The sequence below is a fragment of the Sorex fumeus genome, unplaced genomic scaffold (assembly GCF_029834395.1).
Source record: "Sorex fumeus unplaced genomic scaffold, SorFum_2.1 ptg000178l, whole genome shotgun sequence".
Classification (NCBI taxonomy): Eukaryota; Metazoa; Chordata; class Mammalia; order Eulipotyphla; family Soricidae; genus Sorex; species Sorex fumeus.
This window is the reverse complement of record NW_026606235.1, coordinates 309,299-322,020: the sequence shown is the minus strand read 5'-3', so window position 1 is coordinate 322,020 and position 12,722 is coordinate 309,299. Positions and strand designations below refer to the sequence as shown.

The 12,722-nt window shown below is 47.9% G+C and overlaps 1 protein-coding gene and 1 non-coding gene across 3 annotated transcripts in view; both read left to right on the top strand.

Moving 5' to 3' along the window:
* Nucleotides 1-2,992: 2,992 nt before the first annotated feature.
* LOC130017131 (transmembrane 9 superfamily member 4) overlaps nt 2,993-12,722 on the top strand; it is a 29,779-nt gene continuing 20,049 nt past the window's right edge. Inside the window, exons 1-2 of one of the 2 annotated variants that reach the window (XM_056107829.1) lie at nt 2,993-3,106; nt 10,228-10,327. In XM_056107829.1, the coding sequence (XP_055963804.1) occupies nt 3,029-3,106; nt 10,228-10,327 (178 nt within the window). In that variant the 5' untranslated portion in view covers nt 2,993-3,028. The remainder of the gene's footprint in view (nt 3,107-10,227; nt 10,328-12,722) is intronic. The other variant, XM_056107828.1, reaches the window with a different exon arrangement.
* LOC130017197 (U6 spliceosomal RNA) lies at nt 4,940-5,046 on the top strand. The gene has a single exon (XR_008791348.1). It is a non-coding gene; the product is annotated as a U6 spliceosomal RNA (small nuclear RNA).

Genomic DNA, 12,722 nt, shown 5'->3' with positions numbered 1-12,722 from the left:
TGTTTGAGATTCAGCCATACAATGATGAAACACCCATCCCTCCACCAGTGCACATTTTCTACTACCGATGTCCCAAGTATCACCCCCCCCACCACCACACACACACACATACATACACATTGCGGTCTTCACCCTGCCTCTATGGCAGACAGTTTCCCCAATATTCTCTCTCTAATTTGGGGCATTAATTTTGCTCAAATTTTTTCATCACCATTCAAGCCTAGCTGCCAGGAGCAGACACTAGATAATGTATTTTCCATAGCTCATTTCAAATATCACGAGAGATCACGCAGGCACAATTGTAAATGTAAATTTCTAGATTGTAAATGGGTTCCAGACACATCTCTGTATGGCACTAATCCATTTTGATATTCAAATGGGAGCCTCTGGGCCAGGGCTGTTGGTACGCTAAGTTGGGGCTCGGAAGCTAATTGTGGAGATGACAGCCAGTCTTCTGGGTGGGCGGAGACCCAGGGAGGGACAGCCCGGGTCCTTTGCTGCCATGCGGCCTGGAGATGTAGTCCTGGAACCCACATCGATTTGCTTGAGCGGGCCCAGTAACGTCTCCATTTTGAGACTTGTTGTTACGGTTTTTGGCATATCGAATACGTCACAGGTAGCTTGTCAGGCTTTGCCGTGCGGGTGAGATACTCTCAGTAGCTTGCCGGGCTCTCCGAGAGGGGCAGAAGAATCGAACCTGACTCGACTGGGCTGGCTGCGTGCAAGGCAAATGCCCTACCGCTGTGCTATCGCTCTAGCACATACCTGGGCCTTACTTGTGGAAGTTCTTGGTCACTGGGATTCCATCTGGAGTAGGAGGGGAGACTGCACCTGCTCCATCTGGGGTACCCCAGTGATACTGGCTCATTATGGGGCCCAGAGAGCTCTCGGGTGCTGTGGTATCATCTGGGACTTGCTGCTGTGTCTCTGGGCCAGGGCTGTTGGTGTGCTAAGATGGTGCCCAGAGGTTAATTGTGGACATAACAGCCAGTCTTCTGGGCGGGTGGGGACCTGGGGAGGGACAGCCCAGGTCCTCTGCCACCAATGTGGCCTGGAGATATAATCCTGAACCCCCATACCTGGGCCTTGCTTGTGGAAGCTCTTGGTCACTGGGATTCCACTGGAGCAGGCACCTACTTATGATTTTCTTGAGAACATTTTTGTGTGTGTGTCTTTACTGTAACATACAAAGTTGTTATTGTAACATACAAAAGATGTGTTTAAAGTGTATGTGCTGGGGCTGGAGAGATAGCACAGCGGGTAGGGCGTTTGCCTTGCACGCAGCAGGCCCGGGTTCGATTCCCAGCATCCCATATGATACCCTGAGCACCGCCAGGAGTAACTTCTGAGTGCAGAGCCAGGAGTAACCCCTGTGCATTGCCAGGTGTGACCCAAAAAGCAAAAATAAATAAATAAATAAAGTGTATGTACTGGCTTATTCTCCCGGAAGGGAGCAATATGATGCCTGCCATAGCCATGCCAGGCTGTTTCACTCAGGGTGCCCCAGAGAAGGGCGGGTGAGAGTTGTCGTCGTCCCCCCCCCCCCCCCCCCGCCCCAACGAACCCAGCCCCGGCAGCCGAGAAACTCCGCTGCCACCGTGCTCAAGGCCGCTCCCCACACGCTCAGGCCCAGCCTCACGCATGAAAGAACCTATTCCTGGACACATCATAGGACACTCCCTACCCATTCTCAAAGAGTACCACACCACTTTTGATGGGGTTCAAATAGGCAACCAATCATAGAGGGAATTTTATATATATATGCTATATATGCCAAATACCAGTAACAATGATGGATCTCATTCTCCTAAAGAGCCTTGAATATAATCTCAGGGCTAGGATGAAGGAGATGTTACTGGGGCCTGCTTGAGGCAGTTGACAATTAACAGGATGATTTGTGATTTTTTTGTGATTGTGATGCTATATATATATATTTTCAGATATATATATATATATACACAAAAGTTCACATCACTCAACCTTTAACAACATGTTTGTGATATCCTAAAGAAGGTCTTAATGGCCCCTGCCAAAATAGAACAGTCTTCACACTATTTCCTCTATGGATACTTTTTTTGCAGCAGTTTTTCATCACAATAGAAAATATATTATTTTGTTGTGTTTTGGGACAGGGATTGGGGCTTGGAATGGAAACATCCCAGATATGGTGGTGGGAAGATGTAATGGTGGTGGGATTGGTGTTTGAATATTAAATGTAATCAAATATTGTGAACTACCTTATAAAATAAAATTTAAAAAAATAAAGTGTATGTGCCAATTAGGTTTGTGTTACAGGTAAAACTTCCGATCTGCAGGATATTGCAGTTTAGTTTTGGTGCGTCAAAAGCCACATGTCGAACCAGGAAGATAGCTCAAAGGACTAGTGTGTGTGCTTTGCGTGTGGCAGACCCAGGTTTGACCATCATTACCTTCTGGTCCCAAGCACCACCAGGAGCATCCCCCAAGCAGTGTGGCAGGAGTAGCTTCAAGTTTTATGTAGATTTTTTTAACTGTGCAGGTTCAGCAACTTCATTTGTTTTTTAAATGTTTTTCTTTTGGTATTTGGTGGGCTACACCCACTGATGCTCAGCAGTTACTCCTGGTTCTTCATTCAGGTATCACTCCTAATGGGGCTTAGGGGACCATATGGGATGCCGGAGATTGAACCTGCGCTGGCCTCGTGCGAGGCAAGTGCCCTCTCCGCTGTACTGTCGCTCCAGCCTAGGATCATCATCCTTAGCCTCTGACTTATTCAGGAGTTGCCTTTCTTCTCATTTGGTGGCTCAGTTCTGAATGTGCAGTATCAGTACTACAACATAACACCACTAGGTGTGTTTGCAAAGCTGCAATGTACACGGACCTGACTGGGCAGAGTGGGGCGGGGCAGGGGCTGTTAAAGCAGACGTGTAGGTGGGGCCACATGATCTGGATCTGCTGGAGGAGGGTGTTTGCTGATGTCCCCTGTCCTGACGGCAGCATCTCTCTGTCCTTGCAGGATTGGTTGCCATGGTCCCTGCTGCTCTCTCTCATGTGGGAAACAAGTGCCTTCTATGTCCCTGGGGTTGCGCCCATCAACTTCCACCAGAACGACCCTGTAGAAATCAAGGTGAGTGGATCCCCGGCCGGCTTGTCACACCCTGCCTGTGTGTGGTGGCCAAGAGTGAAGACCCCTTCCCGTTCTGCTGAGCAGGCCAGGAGGAGAGAGTCCTCCGGAGCTTGCACTTCTGGGAGCTCTGCGCCTCTGCCGCCAGTGTCCTGTCAGACCCCTCTCCTTGACTCTGTCTCCCTTGCTCATTATTTCTGTCTGTTTCACTTTGTCTTCATGTCATGTAAAAAGTGTGTGTGTGTGTGTGTGTATGCATGTATGTGTGTTGTGTGTGTGTGTGTGCACATGTGCGGGCATGCATGCATGTGTGGCTTGCACATCCTTTCTGTGTCTCTGGCGCTTTCCAACTATCTGTTTCCTCCTTTTGTTAGCTCCAGCCTCCACTTTAGTTTTTATTATTTTGTTTTTTATATTATTTTGATTTTTTTAATTACTTTTTTATTGGGCTGGAGCAATGGCACAGCGGGTAGGGCATTTGCCTTGCATGCGGCCAACCCAGGTTCGATTACTCCACCCCTCTCGGAGAGCCCGGCAAGCTACCAAGAGTATCTCGCCCACGCGGCAAAGCCTGGCAAGCTACCCATGACTATTCGATATGCCAAACACAGTAACAGGTTTCACAATGGAGACATTACTGGGCCCACTCAAGCAAATCAATGAACAGCAGGAGGACAGTGACAGTGACTTTTTTTTTTTTATCAAACCACCATGAGATACTTATAAAGTTGCTCATGACTGGGTTTTGATCATGCAATGTGTTCCAAATCCTTCCCTACATTTCCCACCACCAATGTCCCCCATTTCCCTCCTTCCACGCCCCCCCCCCACAGTCTACTTTACAGCAGGCACTGTTCTCTCTGTCTCTCTGTCTCTCTCTTCATAAATATATGTGTGTGTGTATATATATATATATATGTGGTTTGCAGTAGATACTGAAAGGTTATCATGTATATTTCTTTACCCACTTTCAGCATTCAGTCCTTGTCCAGAGGGATCATTTCGAACTATCATTGTCACAGTGGTCCCTTGTCTGTCCTAACTGCCCTCTCCCCCCAATTATGGCAAGCTTCTAACTGTGGACCAGTCCTCCTATCCTTCATTTCTACTGTCCTTGGGTAATAGTCTCATACTGTGCTTTTTTTTTTTCTTCGCTTTTTGGGTCACACCCGGCGATGCTCAGGGGTTACTCCTGGCTCTACACTCAGGAATCACTCCTGGCGGTGCTCGGGGGACCATATGAGATGCTGGGAATCAAACCTGGGTCCGCCGCGCACAAGGCAAACGCCCTCCCCGCTGTGCTATTGCTCCAGCCCCTCATACTGTGCTTTTTATATCCCACAAATGAGTGTTATCATTCTATATCTGTCCCTCTCCCCCTTATACATTTTATTTAACATGATACTCTCCATGTCCATTCATATATAAGCAAATTTCATGACTTCCTCTTTCCTGGTAGCTGCATAGTGTTCTACACATGGCTGTGCAGGTGTACCATAGTTTATCCAGCTGTCTGTTCTCAGGCACTCAGGTTGTTTCCAGGTTCTGGGTATTGTGAATAGTGCTGCAATGGACATAAGAGTGAAGATGGTGTTTCTGCTGTTTGTTTTTTCAGCCTCCACTCTGTTACCAGATTTCTCTAACACAACATGGAACATCTGTGTACACAGTCCTAGTTTTCAGTTTTAGCTCTGGCCACCAGTAGTATTCTCCAGTTCAGTATTTCCAAATGGTTCTCGGCATCATCTCAGTGCTGCTGTACAAGATGAATTTCAGTGGTTGACAGATATATTTTACCTTAATGGTTATTTTAGTGCATAGTAAAAAATGTAGTGAGTGCTTGCTTCGGCAGCACATATACTAAAATTGGAATGATACAGAGAAGATTAGCATGGCCCCTGCGCAAGGATGACTTGCAAATTTGTGAAGCGTTCCATATTTAAAAAAAAAATGTAGTGAGTTCTTTGGCTGGTGATTTCATGGTTGTTGTTCATTTTACCTTTTCAGGGAGAAGTCATACCCAGAGGTGTCAGACCTTTGTACATGCAAGGCCCATGCTCTACCATTTAAATAACTTCCCTGGCACTGGTTTTCCACTTTTAATAGAAATGTGCTATTTGCTTTTTTATAAATATATTTACCTAAAAATAAGTCAGTAGATGTATTTCCCTAAAAATGAGTCAGATGCAAGTAAGTGTTGCAGTAAGTAACAGGACTGGTAGGTACTTGAATGATTGGGATTTGGGGAGCAGTGCCTTAAACAAGTGTCCAGAAGAAACAGTCCAACTAATCTACTTCCCTTTTTCAGGCTCATTTCCTGCCTGGAGGGAGGGTCAGTCGGTTATAGCAGGGTAGGGCAGACAGAATCGTTCAGTATAAAATTTGATTGATCCAAAGCCAGAGAGAATACAGATGATGAGGTGCTTGCCTTGCATACAGCCAACCCCAGTGCAACACACAACATGGCATAGGGTCTCCCTAAGCCTTCATGAGTGATCCCTGAACACAGAACCAAGAGTAAGCCCTAGCACCACTAGGTGTGACCAGGCCACCGCCACCCCCTCCCCCTTTATTTTTGTTTCATCCATTTAATGTCTAAAACAGTAAACTCTTGTTTACATTCCCAGAGCTCCAAAAGGGGCTAGAGGTTGGTGGTAACAATTTTGTAGGGGGTAGGGCCAGTGCATAGGGCACTTGTCTTGCACACAGCTGACCCAAGCTCAATCTGTGGCACCCCTTGTGGTCCCCTGAGCCCATTAGGAATGATCCCTGAGTGCAGAGCCAGGAATAAGCCCTGAGCACTGCTGGGTGTGGCCCTAACCACACACCTCCCACCAAAAAGATTGTGTGTGTGTGTGTGTGTGTGTGTGTGTGTGTGTGTGTGTGTGTGTGTTGGAAGTTAATCCTTGTAGTTGGTACTTAAAAGGAATAGCCAGTGTAGAGGTTAAAAATGTAAATGCACCAATGGAAAAAAAATAAAACCCATTGCAAATCCGACTGTAACCAGGCAAGGGTCTTCTTTGTCTCCTTCCCTGCTCTCTGCCAGTGGCCCTGGTGTGGAGCCTGGCGGTGTGGCTGAGTACGGGAAAGTGGCGACACTGAGACCTGTGCTGCCATTCCTAATGCTGGCATAGTGTGCTTCTCGGCATCCAGAGTCTGCCCAGCAGTTTCCTGCAGTGATTTAGGGGCCTTTTCCTAGTTATATTTGCCTGAGAGACTCAAGGATTCCCTCCACCCCCACGCCCCCAGGTACTCCCTGTCACACACCGTCTGATTTGCAGGTTTGCTGTACATATTACAGGGAAAGTCAAGGAATCAGGGGAGTGAACCCACTCTCCGTCTCGATCACGTGGTGAGAAGGATGAAAGATTGGTTTAGAGCAGTGTTTTCCCCGAGTGGGTGAGAGACCAGGGGAGGGGAGGTGCTAGAACTGTGGGAGACTGGGGAGGGTTTTACTAGCCTCAGGTGCAGTGGGGCACCTTCAGTTCAAAGAAGTTCCTTTCAGGCCAGATAAATAGTTCAAAGGTCAAGGCACTTGCCTAGTAACCAGCTCTGGCCATGTACATTCAAATCCCAGCACTGCCTGAACAAAAACAAAAAGGTTAGATTTCCATGAGGTGCTGAGTGATATTTTTCTGAAAAGGAGCAGCAGGCCAACTCAGTTTGGAGGACTCTGCTTTAAAACCCTGTCTATTTTTTTTGGGGGGGGGGTGGAAGTGGAGGGGGTGCACCTGGCAGTCAAGGCTTGCTCCTGACTGCGCTCATGGATCACTCCTGGAGGTACTTGGGGAACATTTGAGGTGCCAGGAATTGAACTGCGTTGGCCACGTGCAGGCAAGCTCTCTCACTGTACTCTCTCCAGCCCACATCCCTGTCTTTTAACCACTGCCGTCCTCTTCCTCATACTCTGCCACGTGTCCCTTCAGAGCAAATCTTGTGGTATAGAGGCACAGGGGGTGCTCCTGCTCACAGGCCATTCAGACTGGGGGTCTGCAAAGCAGACATCCCACATGAGAAGAGAAGATGGCAGGGAACATGAAGCTTTTTTGACTTCTTGTAATGTGGATTGTTTCACTGTCCAGAAAGAAAGCTAAGAACCATGAAACAATACTGTTACAGTGGTCAGTAAATTTTTGGCCATTTTGCCTGAAGCTATTTATGAAACACTTAACACAGTTTAGGATTCCCTTAATCCTGTCTAACAAACTGCAACCCAAGGTTTTTCTAAGCTCATCATTGGCAAGGCCTGAGCTGAATTTACATGGACTGACTGACTTTCTCCTTGCCACTGGTAGGAATATGTTCACATTTCCTGTCCAGTACTCCAGTTTCGAGCACTGTTCCAGACCCTCTGCAGGACAGGTTAGAAAACCCCTAGTCTGGCATATCACATCACCATTTTGTAGTTTCAGAATGCCTGCCTCCTTGAGGCCGATAGTATAGTGGGTAGGGCATTTGCCTTGTGCGTGACTGATCAGGGTTCGATCCCCTGCATCCCATATGATCCCCCAAGCACCGCCAGGAGTGATTCCTGTAGAGCCAGGAGTAATCCCTGAGCATCACTGGGTGTGACCCAAAAAGAAAACAAAACCTGATTCCAAAGCAAGGCTTTTAAATAAAGATTGTGGCCCTCGTTTCTAAAACCACAGTTTTAGAATGGTTGATAGAATGGTTTTAGAACAGGAATGGTTGATAGTTAAGCAAAGATAATTTTCCTAGATTTAGATGGGGAAAAACTTTTGCTACAAATTGATTTTGTTTTATGTGTGGTTTTGGAGTTGTTTGAACGACTATTTCCACACTCTTCCATTTGCTTGCATCATTTCCTAAACATTCTCTGTTAAGGCCATCTTAAGCCTCATTTTTTTTTTATTAGTGAAACACCATGAGGTACAGTTGTAGACTTACACATTTTTGTCCTTGGGTTTCAGTTATACAATGATTAAATACCCATCCCTCCACCAGTGCCCATTCCCCACCTCCAATGCTCCCAGCATCCCTCCCACCCCCCCATCCCACCCCACCCCACCCCTGTGGCAGGGCATTCCCTTTTATTCTCTCTCTCCTTTTGGGTTTAAGCCTCATTTTCAATGATTGCATAATATTTAGATGAATAAACATTGTGGTTTATTGACCAATTTCCCCTTGTGGAACTTTTAGTTTTCTATCTTTCCTCTTCTGTAATTCAGCAAGCATTTCATGAGCACCTACTCTGTGCCTGCCTCTACATACACCGTTGTTCTGGCAGTGCACAGACACACATGGGGGTTTATGTGCCAGTGGAGAGGCAAAGTTACAATAACCAGGCCAGAGGGATAGTCCAGCAGGTAAGATGCTTGCCTTGCACACAGCTGACCTGGTCTCCATCCCTGGTCCCCCATATAGTCTCCCAAGCCCCACCAGGAGTGATCCTGGAGCACAGAACCAGGAGTAAGCCCTGACCACCTCTGGGTGTGGCCCTTTCAAACAAAATAAATTTTTTTTTTAAATAAAAGGCCCAAAGAAATAGTACAATAGACAGGGCATTTGCCTTGCATACGTATGACCCAGATTTGATCCCCCTCACCCCATATGGTCCTCCAGGCCAGGAGTGATCCCTGAGAACCACTGGATATGGCCCAAAAACAAACAAAAAAAGCCCCCAATTTTTTTAAAGTAATCCTTCACATTTCATGTGGACTTTATCAGACATGTTGTGTGGACATGGGACATGTTGAACAGGGGGAGTTCCTGTAGAGGAGATGGTGCTGACCTCATGCTGAAAACCGAATGTGCGAAGGCATGAATTGGAATGCCCCATGCCAGTTACAAGTAGAAGAGAGCCTCTTAGCTCCCACTGTTTCTGCCTCTTATTATCTCATTCTTACTTTGGACAAAATGGCAGGCTACCGAATGTAACCTGCCCTCACGGCAGAGTCTGGCAAACTCCCCGTGGCGTACCCAATATGCCAAATACCAATAACAATGATAGGTCTCATTCTCCTAACCCTGGAAGAGCTTTTAATATGGCACTTCTTAAAAAATCTCAGGGCTAGAACGAAAGAGACGTTACTGGGGCCTGCTCGAGGCAATCGACGAACAACAGGATGGTTGTGATCGTGATCGTTTCTGCCTCAGTTGGAGTTCTTCCCTCCCGTGCGACCCGTGCTGTCTACTTTCACACACCCCTGCTGTGCTCTGTGCCAGCCGAGAACCCAGGACCTCACATCCCATTGCTTGAGCCCAGCCACAGCTCACTGTATGGTTTTGGGGATTAAATTTTTCCCTTCCCTTTTCTGTTGATTTTTTTTTTTAAGGATCACATACTTTTGTGACATTGCTCACAGAAACCCTTTTCTTGCCATGTTTGCCAGAGCTTGTTGATGCTTGCTTGCTTCCAGTTGTAGTCCACAGGAGAACCTAAACAGCAGAGCCACTGGGATCACACGGGGCCTGTGGGAAAGGGTCAGCACCAGACTCTTGGTCTCCCTGGCCTCAGGCTTGGAATGAAGGCACTCGATTGCAGCATTATTCCCGGGCACCCAGAGTTATGTTTTATTTTATTTTATTTTTGCTTTTTGGGTCATATCCGATGATGCCTAGGAGTTACTCCTGGCTTTGCACTCAGGAATTACTCCTGGCAGTGCTCGGGGGAACATATGGAATGCTGAGAATCGAACCCGGGTCAGCTGGGTGCAAGGCAAACACTCTACCTGCAGTACTATTGCTCCAGTCCGGAGTTAATGTTCTAGAAAGTGTGCGTGAATTTGCTTTTGTTTTGGAATCACACCTGGTGGTGCTCAGAACGTATTCCTGGCTCTTTGCTCAGGGACCACTCCTGGCAGGGTTCCAGGGACCATATGCGGTACTGGAAATTGAACCTGGGTCAGCTCCATGCAGAGCAAGTGCCTTACCTGCTGTACTGCCTCTCTGGCCCAGAAAGGGTGCATTTATAAATGATAGTCTTGAGTCGAAGGATAGCACCTTGTAGAAAGACTGAAACTAGTTGTGATATTAAACAAGATCTCTGGTTGGAGTGTCGATCAGATAATATTGCAGAGTATTCTAAAGATGGAGGGTATCAGGGACGATTGTTGAAATAATCGTCTTAAGTTTCTGGCTTAATTACCCTCTTTCCCCACTAGGCTGTGAAACTCACCAGCTCTCGAACCCAGCTACCTTATGAATACTACTCACTGCCCTTCTGTGCTCCAAAAAAAATCACCTACAAGGCAGAGAATCTGGGTAAGTTCTTTTCTCACAATTCTGTCATCCTTTTCCTCAGGGAAGTCCAGCTCTTTTCATGATAATTGCAGCTGCTGACCCTATCAGTCTATGTCCGTATACTGTTCTACCGAGTTTCTGTACATAATGACATGACTAATCCTCAAACAACCCTCCGGAAGCTGTGCTGGCTTTGTTCCCATTTTACACGTGAAGTGACTGGCCTCTGCTCTTGCCGTTCATGAACGGGTAAGCTGGACTTGGAGCTCACGGGGCTTTGGCGTTTGTAACCCTTGGCTGTTGTCCAGACTGGCTTGCCCTTGATTTTTAGATAACCACCTTCTCACGCTGCAGCCTGCTCTGCTTTTTACTGAAAGGGCAAGTGATGAGCTCCAGCCCCTGACAGAAGCAGAGCTCTTCTGAGAGCTCTAGTCAACCGAGTTCTGGCTCAGCTCTGCAAGGCTCGCCTCCGATAGCGTGTGAAGCACCCGGCGCAGTGTCTGGCACGGTGCTCCATAAATAGTAGCCACTTTAGTCTCATTTATGTAATTCTCCATTTGGCAGAATGTGAAGCTTACACAAAAGAGCCATTTGGAGGCGTCTGTTGGGGACACGGTCATTCGTGCTTCTGTGCCTATCTGTGTTGATTCCCAGGGACAGACTACTCAGGAGGACGCTCTCCCAGAGCGCAGGAGTGGAAGAGACTTCCCTCTTTCCTCGGAGCCCCTCCGTCCAGGCAGGAGAAAGTGGAGATCTGGTTCTTGAGCAGGAGCTGAACTGCCTTCTCTGCTCAGGTCTTGAAGCCCTAGAGAACACTAGATTTACCCTAGGCATTGGCCTGGAAGCCAGTTTCACCAGTAATAGAGGGCAGTACCGCCGGGCCCGTGTCACCTGGTACTCTTACCCGAGTGGTTTCAGCGCTTTCTGCTGACTTGCACGCCGCCCTGGAACCTTCCTTTCTCTCTTTACCACGCCGTGCTCCCGCCTCCTTGCCTCTGCCTGATCCACATGCTCCTCCAGGCTCCTGGGACAGGGCCCTCACACACGCCTTTCCCCTGTGTGCAGTTGTGAATTCCCTGGTCCCCCAGAGCTCACGGTCAGGCCAGCCGCAGTGTGGTCCTGGCTGGCTTGCCTTCTCCAGCGTCCACTACGTCTACTGTGAAGCTGGCGCATAACTCCCTGGTATAAATGAGACTTCTGTGCACGAACGTTCCCTGCCGCGTGGGCTCCTTGTGCCTTCGCATGGTGCCTCCTTTCTAAGCTCCCTGCTTCCGACCCAGTGCCTACACATTTCTGTTGGATTCAGTCAGTGTCCACATCCAGTCTGAGGAGCAGGAATATCTGGGCTTGAGTGGCTCCTGGACTGTACTCCTTGCCCTCTTCACTGTCGTCTTCCTCAACATTAGTCCCTGTGGGACTCTCCTGTTCTTTTTTTTTTCTTTTAATTAGTGAGACACCATGAGGTACAGTTGTAGACTTACAAATTTTTGTGCTTGGGTTTCAGTTATATTGAGCAGCGTGTTGCTCTAAGTCTTCTGTGCTTTACCTTCGTTCATTCTCACAACAGCCCCCTGAGGCAGATCTCTTCCTGTCCCCTCACCATGCATGAGAGAAGTGAGCAGACAGGGGTGAATCACTTGCTCTAGGCCACTCATTCCAGGAACTCTGGCTCCAGTGTTCATACCGGAAGCACTGTACTCCACGCACTCTCTTGATCGATTTTTTGTTGTTAATGTTTTTGACCCACGCCCAGTGAAGTTCAGGGTTTACTCATGCACACTGGAATCATTCCTGGCTGTGCTCCGGGGACCATATGCGATGCTGGGGATTGAACCCAGGTTCAATCGAACCCTGTGCACAAGGCAGATGCCTGCCTGCTGTCCTGTTGCTCTAGCAGCACTTGATTGATTCTTGAGTAACTTTGTAAGCTACATGTTAACTCTGGCTCCTGTTCAGAGAGAAAAAAAACTGTAGCTACACAGGTTTGAAAGACTTGGTTGGGTTCCTGGGGCTGGTATGTAGAAAACTTGAGGTGTTAGGCCAGGTGTTGAAACTCTCCAGCTAGGTTCTTGCTGTTGTCCCAGCTGCAACTTCCAGGCTGACCGCTGAGGCCTGTCTTAGACTGTGCTCATTGATGGAGACTCTCAGAGGTGTGTGTTGGGACTTCTGCCACTGGGGTACTCAAGCACCCCAGGCTCCCCAGAGGGCTTAGCCCTAGCTCGTCTCCCATTTAGTGTAGCCGGTGTTCTGCTCTGGCTGTAAAAATTAAAAAGGAGTACTCCCAGGTTAGAGTGGGCTGCTCCAGACCAGAATGTCCTCTTGGTTTCATGAGTCATGTCTGCGTACCAAAAAGTGGTACCCCCCTGGCCTGGTCTGCAGCACTGTTCCTCTCTCTCCCCGGCTGTTCTTCTGTTGC